General features: G+C 46.2%; 1 protein-coding gene across 1 annotated transcript in view; it reads right to left on the bottom strand.

The window, feature by feature from the left end:
* Positions 1–1,109: 1,109 nt before the first annotated feature.
* The window catches only part of MARCHF9 (membrane associated ring-CH-type finger 9), a 49,369-nt gene continuing 37,529 nt past the window's right edge, over positions 1,110–12,949 (bottom strand). The window contains exons 3-4 of the mRNA XM_084836840.1: positions 11,708–11,900; positions 1,110–2,177 (exon numbers count right to left, since the gene is read on the bottom strand). Coding sequence (XP_084692966.1) covers positions 1,849–2,177; positions 11,708–11,900 — 522 coding nt within the window. The 3' untranslated portion in view covers positions 1,110–1,848. The remainder of the gene's footprint in view (positions 2,178–11,707; positions 11,901–12,949) is intronic.

Genomic DNA, 12,949 nt, shown 5'->3' with positions numbered 1-12,949 from the left:
TGGAATACAAACCCCTCTGTGGGCAGAGCTGAAGTCCCAAAATATCGAAGTGGGTTTGAAAGTGTCTAGGAATTCTCCCAATGGTTCATTTCAAATTTCTGGACAGTTTCATCCTAGTATGGTAGGGCAAGCAGGAGATGAGAACATGATGCCTGTGACAGTGAAGGCTACAATCCTATGCACACCTCCTCAGTGGTAAGCTGCACTGAACTTAAAGAGGTTCACGTCAACAAGCTTAGGATCAGGCTATAAATGAGTCTGACATGTTAAAATCAAGGTACCAATTTACCATAATTAAACTTTTGTAGGGATAAGGCTTTATAGCACAATCCTATACATGTCCATTCAGAAATAAATCCTATTTTGTTTAATGGGGCTTACTCCCAGGTAAGTGAGCATAGGATTACAGCCTGCAATCCTATACCCACTTACCTGAGAGTAAACCCCATTGAGCTCAGTGGGACTTATGTTTGAATAGACATGTATAGGATTGTGCTGTTAGTCTCTTTCTTTCCAGAACAGGCCCTCAAATGGGGGTCTCCAATGTGGAGCCCATGGGCACCAACGTGCCTGCAGACACCTCTTTTGCTCCTGCCAGGCTTCCTACCATTCCTGAGTTTTATTTTATTTCTTGCAGGGGGGTTTAGTTAACATTTTTTTAAAAACTAGGGGATCGGCATGCTCCAAAGGAAAGTGCTGCCCTCCAGCGCCAACTTTATTTGGGCTCCAATTAGTGTTTTGGGCTCAGACCCCTCAACTCTGCCTTGTATTTCGGTTCTTGGGCAAGTTACTTTTCTTTTAGTCTCACCAGTTTGCTTCCTGAGAAATGAATGCCCATGCCTACCATAGTTCCTATTTTATGAATGGCAAGCCTCCCTCCCATGGTGACCATTTTGTGAGAGTGCTCATGACACTCAAAATTCCAAATGTGCCCACTGACCCCAAATGTTTGGGGCCTGCTGCCCTAATATGAGAGGTCCCTTCCTGCACGCTCCCCCAATGGTAATCCCTAAACATTACATACTCACTTGATACCCTATTTCACAAACTCCCTCCTTGCTGAGAGCTTTTAGAAGGAAAGCGCACAATGCACTTGGAAGACACCTATTTGTATATAAACAAATCTTTATCCTTCCACAGCTGGAGAGAAGATAAAGAGCGGGAAGGGAAGAAAGAAGAGAAACAGATTTTCATGCATTAAATTAAAGACGAAATGTACAGGTATCTTATTGCGAAATGCCATTTTGCTTTAAGAAACATGTTTATTGCACCATTATTTTTTTTTTGGATGGGTAAAAGTTCAGAACCTCTGGTTGGCATCTCCTGGGCAGAGAGACCAATGGGATGGGGTGGAAAGGCATGGGTCTTCTGGCAGAATTTCCTTTGAAAGATGAGGTAAAAATGTTTTCAAATTTCTGGATCAGTTGGCGCCAAGACTCGTCCAGAAGGAACTTGGCGGGGGCTGTTTTTTTTTAAAAAAAAAATTAAATAAATAAATCCCCACCTCACTTCCAAGGAGCTTAGTCATAACAACGGAAGCTGCGAGGAGGGGTCTCTCCTTTCACCATAGGCTGGAGAGGAAAAAAAAAATTCACATTGATGGGAGGGTAGGAAGGTGCAACCAAGTTGAGGCACTCCCCACGCTCAACGAGGAAGAGGTGGGTGGGGTCTGTGGCAACGCTACACAGAACCAGGTGCCTCCTGCTTCAGACAGTATACAGCGTGTGGCCTACCCCGTAGGGGCTCAAAATGGAGCCTGTGAAGGCATCGGAAGTGAAGGCGTCGGCTTCTTCCTTCCATGGGAACTGTGGAGCCTCTCCCTCTTGGCAAAGGCTCCGCAGGCTGTTATTATACAGTCGTCACCCTCATGACAACCTCACGGCTGGAACTGGAGCCCCCACGATGTTCGTTAGGCCGCAGGTGGCTGAGAATGTGCAGAATTGTATAACCACAGTGATGGTTCAAAATAGTCCTAACCCGCTGTCCCCGCTGGGAGGTCCTCTCACTCCCTGAGGAGGGGTTCGTCCGTGAATTCCGCCCTCCGGGCTTTGTGCTCCCGCCAAGTGGTTCCCCCAGGTCCTTGGCCTTGTCATAGTTCAGCACCTTCCACTGCTGGTTCACCGCCTGCCAACGCTTGAATATTCGATACACCGAGGAACCCTCATGGATAATCAGACCTGTGGAGAGAAGGAGGGAGAGATAAGGCAGTTGCCTGGGTGGAAAGCAGTATGACCACACTATGGGGTGGTTGCCCTATCAAGGGATGCAGTGACCAGCAAGCAAAGCTAGTAAAACTCTGGACATGGCGTTTATCGAGACACCTCAGTCTCTTTTAACATCTTGTAGTGCCAGCTTTATCTTTGACTCCTATCTCTCCTTTGTTCCCTATATCCAGGCTATAGCCAAATAGGCTATGCCCTATAGCCAAGTCACGTTGCTTCTCCCTTTACAGTACTGCAAATACACAGCCCTTGCTCTGCCTCTTCAGCCAAAACTCTGGCCCACGCCCTGCTGGTCACCTCTTACCTTTGCTGCAAACTTCTGCTCTTTGGCCTTCCATGGTCTCACCTTGGTCCCCTCACTTCTGCCTAGCACTCTGCTGCCAAAATCATTGCCCTCGCCCCGTCTATGTGGGGCCTCTCCTTAAATTAGCTACGCTGGTGTCCTGTTCATTTGCGGTATCCAGCATAGGCTCATGATCCCAACCTACAAAGCCCTCCGTGGCCTTTCTCTCTCTTCTCTCTCAGCTCTTATATCCTGCCACATCCCTGCTCCTGACCTTGCTTGTCCAGTTCTGCCACCCTCAGCTGTCCAAAGGTCCCTTCAAGTGACGCTGTGTCCATTCTCTCTTGCTGCCCCTGTGTCCTTGGAACTGCTTCATGGATCACCTGTATGATGCCATCTTTCCTGCTTCCTTCAAACCCTTCCCCCAAACCACCATTTCTACAAAGCCGTTAGCACAGCCTTTCCCAGGCTGTTGCTCTCCAGATGTCTTGGACTACAGCTACTATCATTCCCAACCACTGGTGAGGCTAGCTGGGGCTAATGGGAGTTGTATTCCAAAATATATGGAGGGCAGCAGGTTGGGGAAGGCTGCTTTAGCACAATCCCCTAGCTCCCTGGCTGTACTCTAACTAAGCCTGCGACTAACCCTAAGTGCATGTAACTGAAATAATCACATATTGTTTCCCTCAGCCGCCACTTGTCTCCAATTCCTCTGTTTAGTTTCAAATTGTAAGGTTCTCAGGGCAGGGACCTGCCCATTTGTACTCTGCCAAGTGTCATGCACATAGTGGGACTAGATAATTAAATGAATGAATGAAGTACTGTTAAAGGCTGATACGCCTTGTGCTTCTGGGTCGCACCTCCATCCACTTTCACCTCCAACTTAGCCTGAATTTATCACTCTGCCACAATGTGCCCGTATCACGGGAGTCGTTTATCTTCTATAGTTCTGTGTCCAAGCAATTTCCACAGAGAGCCAGTGAATTGTGTTTGGATGTGGGAGATCCAGGTTCAAGCCTCCTGTTCAGCCACAAAACTTACTGGGTAGCCTTGGGCAAGTTACTATCACTCAGACTAACCCATTTTGTAGGGCTCTTGTGAGGACAACGTGATATGAATACACTGTAACCTAAACGGAGTCCTTAAAATAGGCCAGGGAAGAAATTAAAAATGAAGAAATAATAATCTGATTACCTGGAATAATCATTAGCATGCTGAAGTAATTCTATTTATTTCTAGTCCTCATGATTGCAAAGCAAAATCTGAAAAACCTGCAGGGAGTATCCTTTGCCTTAGAAGACTGCCACCTGGCTTTCTCCTGGCCTTTGAACATTAGTTCCTATCTACTCCTTTGCCCCAGGCATTTACCTATTCCTTTTCTCCTGACTTCATACTGCTCTTTGCCCCAACATTCTTAAACCTAGAACAACCCGACTATCATGCTCAAAATAACTCTTGCACATTGAGCAGTTTAAATGCAAGTTAAGCATCTTTGCATACATTATATAGATTTGCATAATTTCTTTTTGAGCATGGACTTTGGGACTTCCTTGGCATAAAAAAAACCACTGGGCTCCTTTTAGGGATAATTTGATTAAACTGTGTGCCATTTGTCTCTTATCCCATGCTGTATATGCATGCTTTCAATTTCATGGAATGGCTATTCAGACCAAGAATCATTTTTTGTCTGGCACCCCTAACTGCATTATGCATATTCAACCCTTCTTACCCTCCCCTCCATTGTCTTCCTTAACTTGAAATTTAAACTGTAAGTTCCTTGGTGCAGTTCCTTGGGACTTGAGTTTTGCGTATATTATTCTGTAGTGTACCATATACACTGATGGTGATATACAAATTGTAGTAATGACTAGTCTGCAGGAAAAAGATGTTCTCTCCAATGACAATGCATAGAGTGGATTATGGTGACAAAAGGATGTAAACATATTGTTTTAAGTTAAATAGGCCTTCTTCACATGTCCTATAGGTCCAGGAATGTGCATGAACAAAACATCTGGGAAGTATTGGTTTTGTGGCTACGGCTTAGCAGATGCAAAATATATTTGGTGGCAGTGTGAAAGCATTAAAAACCTTTAGAAATAAGTAAATACAGTTATTTTTAAGACAATAAGGTACAATATCTACCTGTCTCTACATCAACCTATTTGTTGGGCCTCTTAAAATAGTATGTTAATGTCATTCTTAGAGAACTGGTATAAAACTTAATTCTGCAAGATTAAGTATTGCAGGGAAATAAAAAATAATTGCTGAAATATCTACAATTAAAAACTGACTAATGCTGCTAATCCTATACACACTCATCTGGGAGTAAGTCCCACTGAACTCATTGAAGCTTACCTCTGAGTAGACATGTATAGGATTGGAGGGTAAATGGCAAGATCTTACCCAGAAGTAGGTTCCACTGACTTTAATGGGGATTATTCCCAGTTAAGTGTGCATAGCCATGAGTCTTGGTAAACAATGTATTTGAATAAATGTACAATGTTGAAAAGATTACAAGAATCTAGATGTCTAATGAGCATTTTTCAAGAGGCGTGGGATCCATTCATTAAATTTTAGAACTTGATTGATACGGGGGTTTAATATATTAGATCAGTGATCTTCACTATTTTTCACACAGGAGCTACTTTGGCTCCAGGCACTGCCGAGGGCACTTGGGGTCCTTTTCTGAGCCGTCAGGGCCTCCTCTCTCCCCCTCCCACTGTCAAGCGGTGATGCTGTGCACCAGACTCAGCCGGAGGCCTTTTGGGGCCTCTCCTCCCCCTCCCCGTCATCCAAGCAAGGCCTCATCCGTCAGTCACCAAGTCACCCGGCAGGCAAATTCTGACAGGCTCACTCGGTCCTTCCTTGGACTGGGATGGATCTTTTTCTCATCACTGCTCTACTCTGCTGAAAAATCTCCCAGTGCAGCTCCATGTTGATCACTCTCTCTTGTGCATGCGCACATTCAATTTTCCCTCCATCGCCAGTGCCTGGAGCTAGCACACACTGCAGCTAGCCAGTCACGTTCTTCGACTCTTGGGTTCCTCCTCTTCCACAGCTAATTGGCTGATTGCTCCTGTGTTCTCCTCACACACACCTCACAGCCGCCTTAGAGCAGAGCAGCAACAGGTCTCCTGACTCCCTCCATCCCCATAGCCTAGATCACAGCAGCCGGCCCACCCCTAAGGCAAACAAGGCAAAGCTAGAGAGAACAAGAGAGAGAGAGAGAGAGAGAGAGAGGAGGAGAGCTGCCCTTGAGGCGACTGGGAGCTGCCAAAGGCCTTGCAGTGAAGAACAGGATGCTATATCATAACATGTGTAGCGATGTGCTGGACTGTCTGTTATGAATCTTTTCGTTACATCTACATGTTTCATTAAAAAAAATTTTTTTAAAGGCCAATATTTTTTTAAAATTAAAACATAAAAAATTAAATTCAATTTAAAATCCCTCCTCATCCAACCTCCACCCCACCGAGTGCACCTCTGGGTTATAAATATCTTCTCCCAACTGGACGGCACCCAGTGACAATCAATCGAGGTCCTGCCGTCCCCTAACATGGGTTGTTACCATTCGACACATGTCTCCGTTGAATCAATGGGAAATGGAAAAGTCATTCATTCATTTCCCAATGACAGCGCACTGCTCCCTGGCTGTTATCCTTCCGTCTCGCCAGAGCTCATCCATCAGTGCCACAAACGTGGCCTGGCCTCTCTAGTGAATGTCATCGGCTTCCAATTAAAAAAGGCTTCCTCTCCCATTGAGGGTGCATAGCACTAGAGGTACACGGTCCAGCCGTCTGCCAAAAAACCCACAGGCAAAGGCAGCCACAGGGTGTACCAAGTCCTAATTATGCCACCCCCACCCCATCCACCCTACCTTCAGCTATGTGTGAGGCCATTGTCAAAGACATGGGACATGAAAGCTGCCAGGCACGCCATGGGGGGGAAAGGATCAACTACCCATTGAGCAGACTTGCCAGACCCATTGGCTCTTTTAGCTTTCGTAACCGCTGGGGTATTACGCTGGTATGTGTCTGCTGGACTTTTTATCTGTGCTGGTTTTCAATCATTCGGGAATTTTGTTGTTTTTTAATCTGTACAACACCTAGAGAGACTTTGTCAATGAGTCATTAAAGAATGTGGCCTGTGACATGTGACCCACATGTCGCTCCCATTGCCGGTTTTGCAGCCCCCTGCCACCACTGCCACAGCCACAGTGCCCAAATTTGCTAATGCAGCAGTGGGGCCAGCAAAAAAATCACTGCGCTTTTCAAGGGCAACAAGGCACGTGGGGAGCGCGGGCCTTGTTTGTAGGGAGAAATGTGCTCCTGGAATTGCGCTTTTGCTTGGAAATAAGCAGGTGCTCTCTGAGCACCTTGTTTCCCTCGAGCACCTTGTTTCCCCCCAGAATTGCCATGAGTTTTGCTGCTGCCGCAGTAGCAAATTCAGCAGCCACAGTGGCAGCAAATTCAGCAGCAGCAAGGCTGAAGTACAGCCTTGCTCGATACAGGGGAGGGGGGCAATGTGCCCCCAAACCTGCAAATGTTGCTCATCTCTGGCCTATAAAATGGTGACACAGCATTAGGTCACAGGCCGGGAACCAGGGACCTTGGTTCCTAGAATCTAGTTGTTTTTAAGGGAGGGGCCATAGCTCGGTGGCAGAGCCCCTGCTTTGCATGCAGAAGGTCCCAGGTTCAATCCCCAGCATCTCCAGGTAGGGCTAGGAAAGAATCCTGCCCGAAACCCTGGCGAGACACTGCTAGTCATTGCCACTAGACCAGCCTTCCCCAATCTGGTGCCCTTCAGATGTTTTGGACTACAACTCCCAGCACTCCTGGCCATTGACTATGCTAGCTGGGGCTGATAGGAGTTGAAGTCCAACACACATGGAAGTTGGAGACAACTGTTCGAGACCATACTGAGCTAGATGGACCAATGGTCTGGCTCAGTATAAGGCAGCTTCCTAGATTTCCTGCCAGTCTAGCTTACAGGGGGGCTCAGTTCCAGCATCAGAGTTCTAGGCTAATAAGTTGATTTGATGCTGCTGAAGTTGCCAAAGTTTAAACACTTCTGGAGCAGTCATCAGGCCGTGGCCAGACAACACCGCTGCCAGGCATGGTTCTCTCTTGACTAGACACCCCACCCCCCACCCCCAAGTTGTCTCTAGTTAAAGGACAACAACAGAGTTGCTATTTAAGTCTGGTGAATTATATATAAATAGGCACTTTACTTATAAAAGAGGAGTAGGATGATACACCTAAATTCCAACCATCTTTCAGACAAGCTGAAGAAGCAATGGCACAGTTAATATTTCATAGAAAGGGCAATCAATCATGATATTGGGCAAGGCCCAACTAAAGTTAAGCACTTTTAAGACCCAGTGACTGAAAAACATAAGCAAATGCTTAACTCTCCTGTTATAATCACGGAAACATCATGGTGCTTAGCTTAGGTTGGATCAATAATAACAACAACAACAACAACAAAAACAATGGGGAAGCCTAGTCAAGAAGTAAAAGATCTCTGAACTGGCTGCACTAACTTGTGTTCTTAGGGCCAAACTGGATGTGCAGCAGGCTCATTTGTACAAACTCAGGTCTACCAGCAGGGTGTGTTGTCCCATATATGGAACCAGGCAGGTAAATGGGTGGGGGTGATAAACCCTCCTCCTCATTGTCCTTTTTCCCCTCCCAGCAATATTCACCTCAGCTGAGTTCTGCTACCAAAATGATAAGAGGATTATCATTATATACCTTGTACATCGCCCGGAGTGGCTGGGTGACCAGCCAGATGGGCGATTAATAATTTAATAAATAAATAAATAATTTAATAAATAAAAATAAAGGGTTCCCTCTTCTCACTAGCACTCCCCCTTTGCTCTAAAAATCTGAACCATCCTCTCCTCCCATTTTATCTCTAGATCCTGGTTTAAACCTGCGCTGGGCAACTTGTAGCCCTCCTACAACTCCCATGATCCCTCACCATTGGCTGTGTTAGCTAGGACTGATAGCAGTTGTAGGCCAAAGCATCTGAGGGGCCACAAGTTGACCACCCCTAGTTTAAACAACTGTTTCTGCTACCATTATGTCCAGTTTGGCCCTGCCGTTTGCCAAGTGAGCTCCCCAGCCAATGAATTTTGATCAGCTGTTTCAATTCATATCAGCTTTACAGCAGGCCTTCTGATGCCATGCGGGGTCTTTGCCGCTGCCATCTGAGGGGCAAGCACCGTGTCCTCTGTCTGCTCAGATTCAGCGGCACAATGCCTCTGGATATCTTACTGTTGTGGGGAGGGAGGGGCCAATAGTGGGAGAGGGTTACTGCTTTCATGTCCTGTTTCTGGGCTTCAACAGAGCCATCTATGGTTGGCCACTATGGGAAGCAGAATGATGGACTAGAAGATGGATTTTAAGTCTGGACCAGCAGGCCCTTTTTATTCTCTTAGCTAGTTCCAGCTTTTTTAGGGTACATATTGAAGCCCTACTATGAAAACCTGCCAACCTGTTTTGATCATATTTAGCTATGCAGATTTAGGGGCTTTATGCATCTACGACAGCCTCCCCCAATGTGAAGATCTCATCTGGATATTAACATCCCCACCCAGAAACAAAGATGTGTCCAAACAGCCAGGGACCATGGTAGGATACAATAAAATGAATGCATGCGCAGGATCACAGAATGGCCTGGGAGCATCTGAGGCTGCAAGCATTGCTAAAACTAAGCAGGTAAGGGCCTGTTCAGTCCCTTGGATGGGTTACTACTGGCAGTCCAATGTGACAGCAGAATATAATAAAACAAAACATTTTTTAATGAACATGGGCATCACAAAACGAACGTGGCTCTTCCTCCAAATCCCTTAAATGTTATTCATTCTACACAGCCCTAAACATGCCACCATTACACTGAAGCAGGCTTCGTTCTCCATGGGCCCCCACCCAGGGGTTCTTGCAAAATGTAGGTCTCTTTCTCCCCTTGCCGCCCTCACACTCACCACAACACAGGGTATTTCACTAGCTTAAAAGTACTGGAATGGGAACTGTAGCATATAAATCAGCCAGAGATTTAAAGGGAGGCGATTGGCTTACTTGTGCTTGATGTCATAATGGACTTCTTGGCACACTGGGGGGAAACAGAAGTGAGGGGGAAGATGGAACCAGAAGGTTGGGCTGAGGATAGCAGTGGGCAGAGGAGGAGGCCTGGATGGTTTGTAAACTATGCCATGATATGCCAGCCTAGATGACAGACGGCTCCTCCTTCCTCCAAGGGTGGGCCATGTGTTTAGCTCTGTGGGCCACATCAGAAATATTTCATGAGTGAGAAACCTGTGACTATGTTGTATGTTATGGAATCATGTAATTATCATAACGTTTGTTCTCACTTTCCTAAATGTGGTGGGCATCGAGCTACTATTTGTGGCTATTTTGTACTGTTCAGAAAATCATACGTTTTGTCTTCAAACAAAACCCTGCTATCATCCCTGGGATTCATGAGCAAAGAATGAATCAAAGCTGAATTACTCAAGGGACTCGGGCTTCTACTGCCTCCCTGCTTCTGATTCTTCAGCATTTGTGTCATCACATTTTCAAGACTTATCTCAGCAGTCCTGAGGCCTAGAAACTTGAGAAAAAGAAAGCTGGGATTCTAAGGGCTACGACGAGAGCCTGTAATCTCCTGAGGCTTTTATTTACATTTAACTGTTCACAGGTTTGTGTCTTAAGGCTGCACTAAAGGCCAATTCTGACATTACATTTTATCCACACAAACCTGAAGACTCGCATCTTAAATCGTCCTGTCATTTTGAAATGTTAAGTGTGGATTGTATCCAAAGTTAGTCCTACATAAAACAGACCCATTGAAATGAATGGGTCTTAAGTTAGACGAACATTGGATATGACCCTGTGTGTGTGTGTGTGTGTGTGTGTGTATGTCTTTCTTGCTTCCAAAGGACACTAGCAAAATTCCAAAACTCCTCCAGATATCTGGGGCAGGGGGAACTGGAACCACGTGCACAGCTGACATGCTCCTCATCATCCTAAGCAGAATTGACCCTGATCCTAGAAAAACATAAAGCAATCTCAAAAGCAGTGTTTCATTTCTAAAATAAAAAGTGCTGGGGCTAAATACAGCCCAGAAGTCTCAAGAAAGCCAGGCACTCTGCAAATGCTCATAAAGAACTCCCATCTTCTTCCAGGGCTGGACCCTGGCACAGAATATAGATTTCAGAGCTGTGAAAATTCTGTATCAAGAACAGTAAATTCTGTGCCCTGTATAAATTATCCAGGATTAAACAGATTTGTATACATTTGTTTATTTTGCATAATTTCTTTCCCATGCAAGGAACTAGAGTCCAACACTTATCCAATGGAAATCTTGTTCACCCCTCTCCCAGCTCAGCTTCTATTATTTTATCAGCTATTGCTAATTATTCACCATCTCTATATCCTGAAGGACGAGAAACTTGTGGTTTTATACATTTTTAAAAGATCTTAGATTCTCAGGATGCTGAGTTCTGAATGCAATATGCAGTTTGGTGCTTGCCTAAAGTCCAGGAATACAACTAGCCTTGTTTTTCAAAGACTATTTGCAGAGCTATTTAAAAATGCCACAGAGGGGGGAAAGAGAGAGCATAACACATAGCAGCAAATTGTTACAATCTCAAGCAAAATCAGGATGTAATAAAATTGGTCTATAGAGAAGGGCTTTCTGACCCCAATGGAAACATACACTACCCATCCTAATTTCATCTAGTGTGTTACTGTGCTCCCAAGACTATTCCTAGAAGGCAATACTTGAGAATTGGACTTCTTTAATGGCTAGAAATCTTCTGAAATCCACCATAACATTCCTTTGCACTGAATTCCACATGGCAATCACAGAGTGAGTGAAAAATTGCTTTCCTTTTATAGGAACATAAGAAACAGCCTTATACCGGGTCAGATTTTTGGTCCATCTAACTCAGTATTGTCTACAGTGACTGGCAGCGGCTCTCCAGGGTTTCAGGCGGGGGTCTTCCCCAGCCCTACCTGGACAAACCCGGGAATGAACCTGGAGTCTTCTGCATGCAAAACAGGTGCTCTGCCACTGAGCTACGGCCCTTCCTCATTTTGCCTGCATCTAGGTTCATGCTATCCAGGAGGCTAAACACGGCCTTTCCCATTCCTTTGCTAAGCAATGAAAGAGGCCTTGGGAAGGAGGAAGCTCTCACCTATGCAGACGATGTCCATGAAGCCGTACATCCCATAGCAGATCTGGAAGAGCAGATCCTGCCGCTGCCACTTGGCCGAGGGGCTGAGGGATGACCAGATGAGCCACGAGATGCTGGCGATGAGGAAGAGAGAGCCCAGGATGATGGCCGCAATCTGCACCTTTTCAATCACTGTCAGGGAAATTGCCTGCCACTGTGGAGGGAAAACAGCGCAGGGAGGTCAATGCTGGTGGGGTACTTTTGTGGAGAGGATGGGGGAGCACTGAGGCAGGATTCACCTATGGGGCCAAGGGGTGCAGAATCTTTGGAGGTCGACACACAACAGATGCAATGAGGACAGCTTTGAGATCGGTGAGATAATTCTAAGAATAAAATATTGCACCTTCTGTTGCTGATTCTTCTTCCTATGGTCCCTTTTCCGTAACCTGCAACCATACTGAAAGGAAACAGGAAAAATGACCTAGAACGAGGCCGGGGAGCGTGTGGCTCTTCAGATGTTGCTGGACTGCAACTCCCAGCAGCCCTCACCATTGGCCATGTTGGCGCGGTCTGATGGGAGTTGCAGTCCAAGGACATCTGAAGAGCCACACGCTCCCCAGCCTCGTTCTAGGTCATTTTTCCTGTTTCCTTTCAGTGATCTGGTTTGGTTGCGGAAAACGGGCCATAGGAAGAAGAAACACCAACAGAAGGAGCAACATTTTAGTCTTAGAATTATCGCACTGAGTTTCACAAAAATATGTTCCAAGCAGCCTTAGGTTCCTTGACAACGTACCAAGGATTCTTCAATACGGCGATCAGTAATGGCAGACAGGTTTCCTCCAAAGGTGGCTTGCTCTCTTCACCCCCACGATGTGCAGCTGCAGTGCAGCACTGGGTGGGGGGTGGGCCCCAGTTTACACTCTCAGTTCAAGCGGGGCAATGATGAGGCCCTGAAAGGGCCTGGCCAAAGGATGGCCAAGCGAAACGTGCATCACGTAAGGCAGCCTTTCCCAACCTGGTGCTCACCACTTGTGCTGAGCTATTCTCCCATCGCTCCCAGCCACTGAGGGGCATCAGGAGGGCATTGGGTTGAGGAAGCCTGCCACTGAACATGCCCTAGAAACAGTGGAGACTGGTGGCTCCGGTTTTGGTGGGGCTGTGCTCCCATTCTGGGTTTCAGTCAGAACCAGCCTGACCTCTAAAGGAGCTATCCAAGGTGCTGAACTCATTTGGGGGATAGGGCTCAGCATCTTGGATAGCTCC

Source organism: Heloderma suspectum, chromosome 2, assembly GCF_057233095.1.
Source record: "Heloderma suspectum isolate Gila_16-S chromosome 2, 16-S_ref, whole genome shotgun sequence".
Lineage (NCBI taxonomy): Eukaryota > Metazoa > Chordata > Lepidosauria > Squamata > Helodermatidae > Heloderma > Heloderma suspectum.
This window is presented reverse-complemented; position numbering and strand designations above follow the sequence as displayed.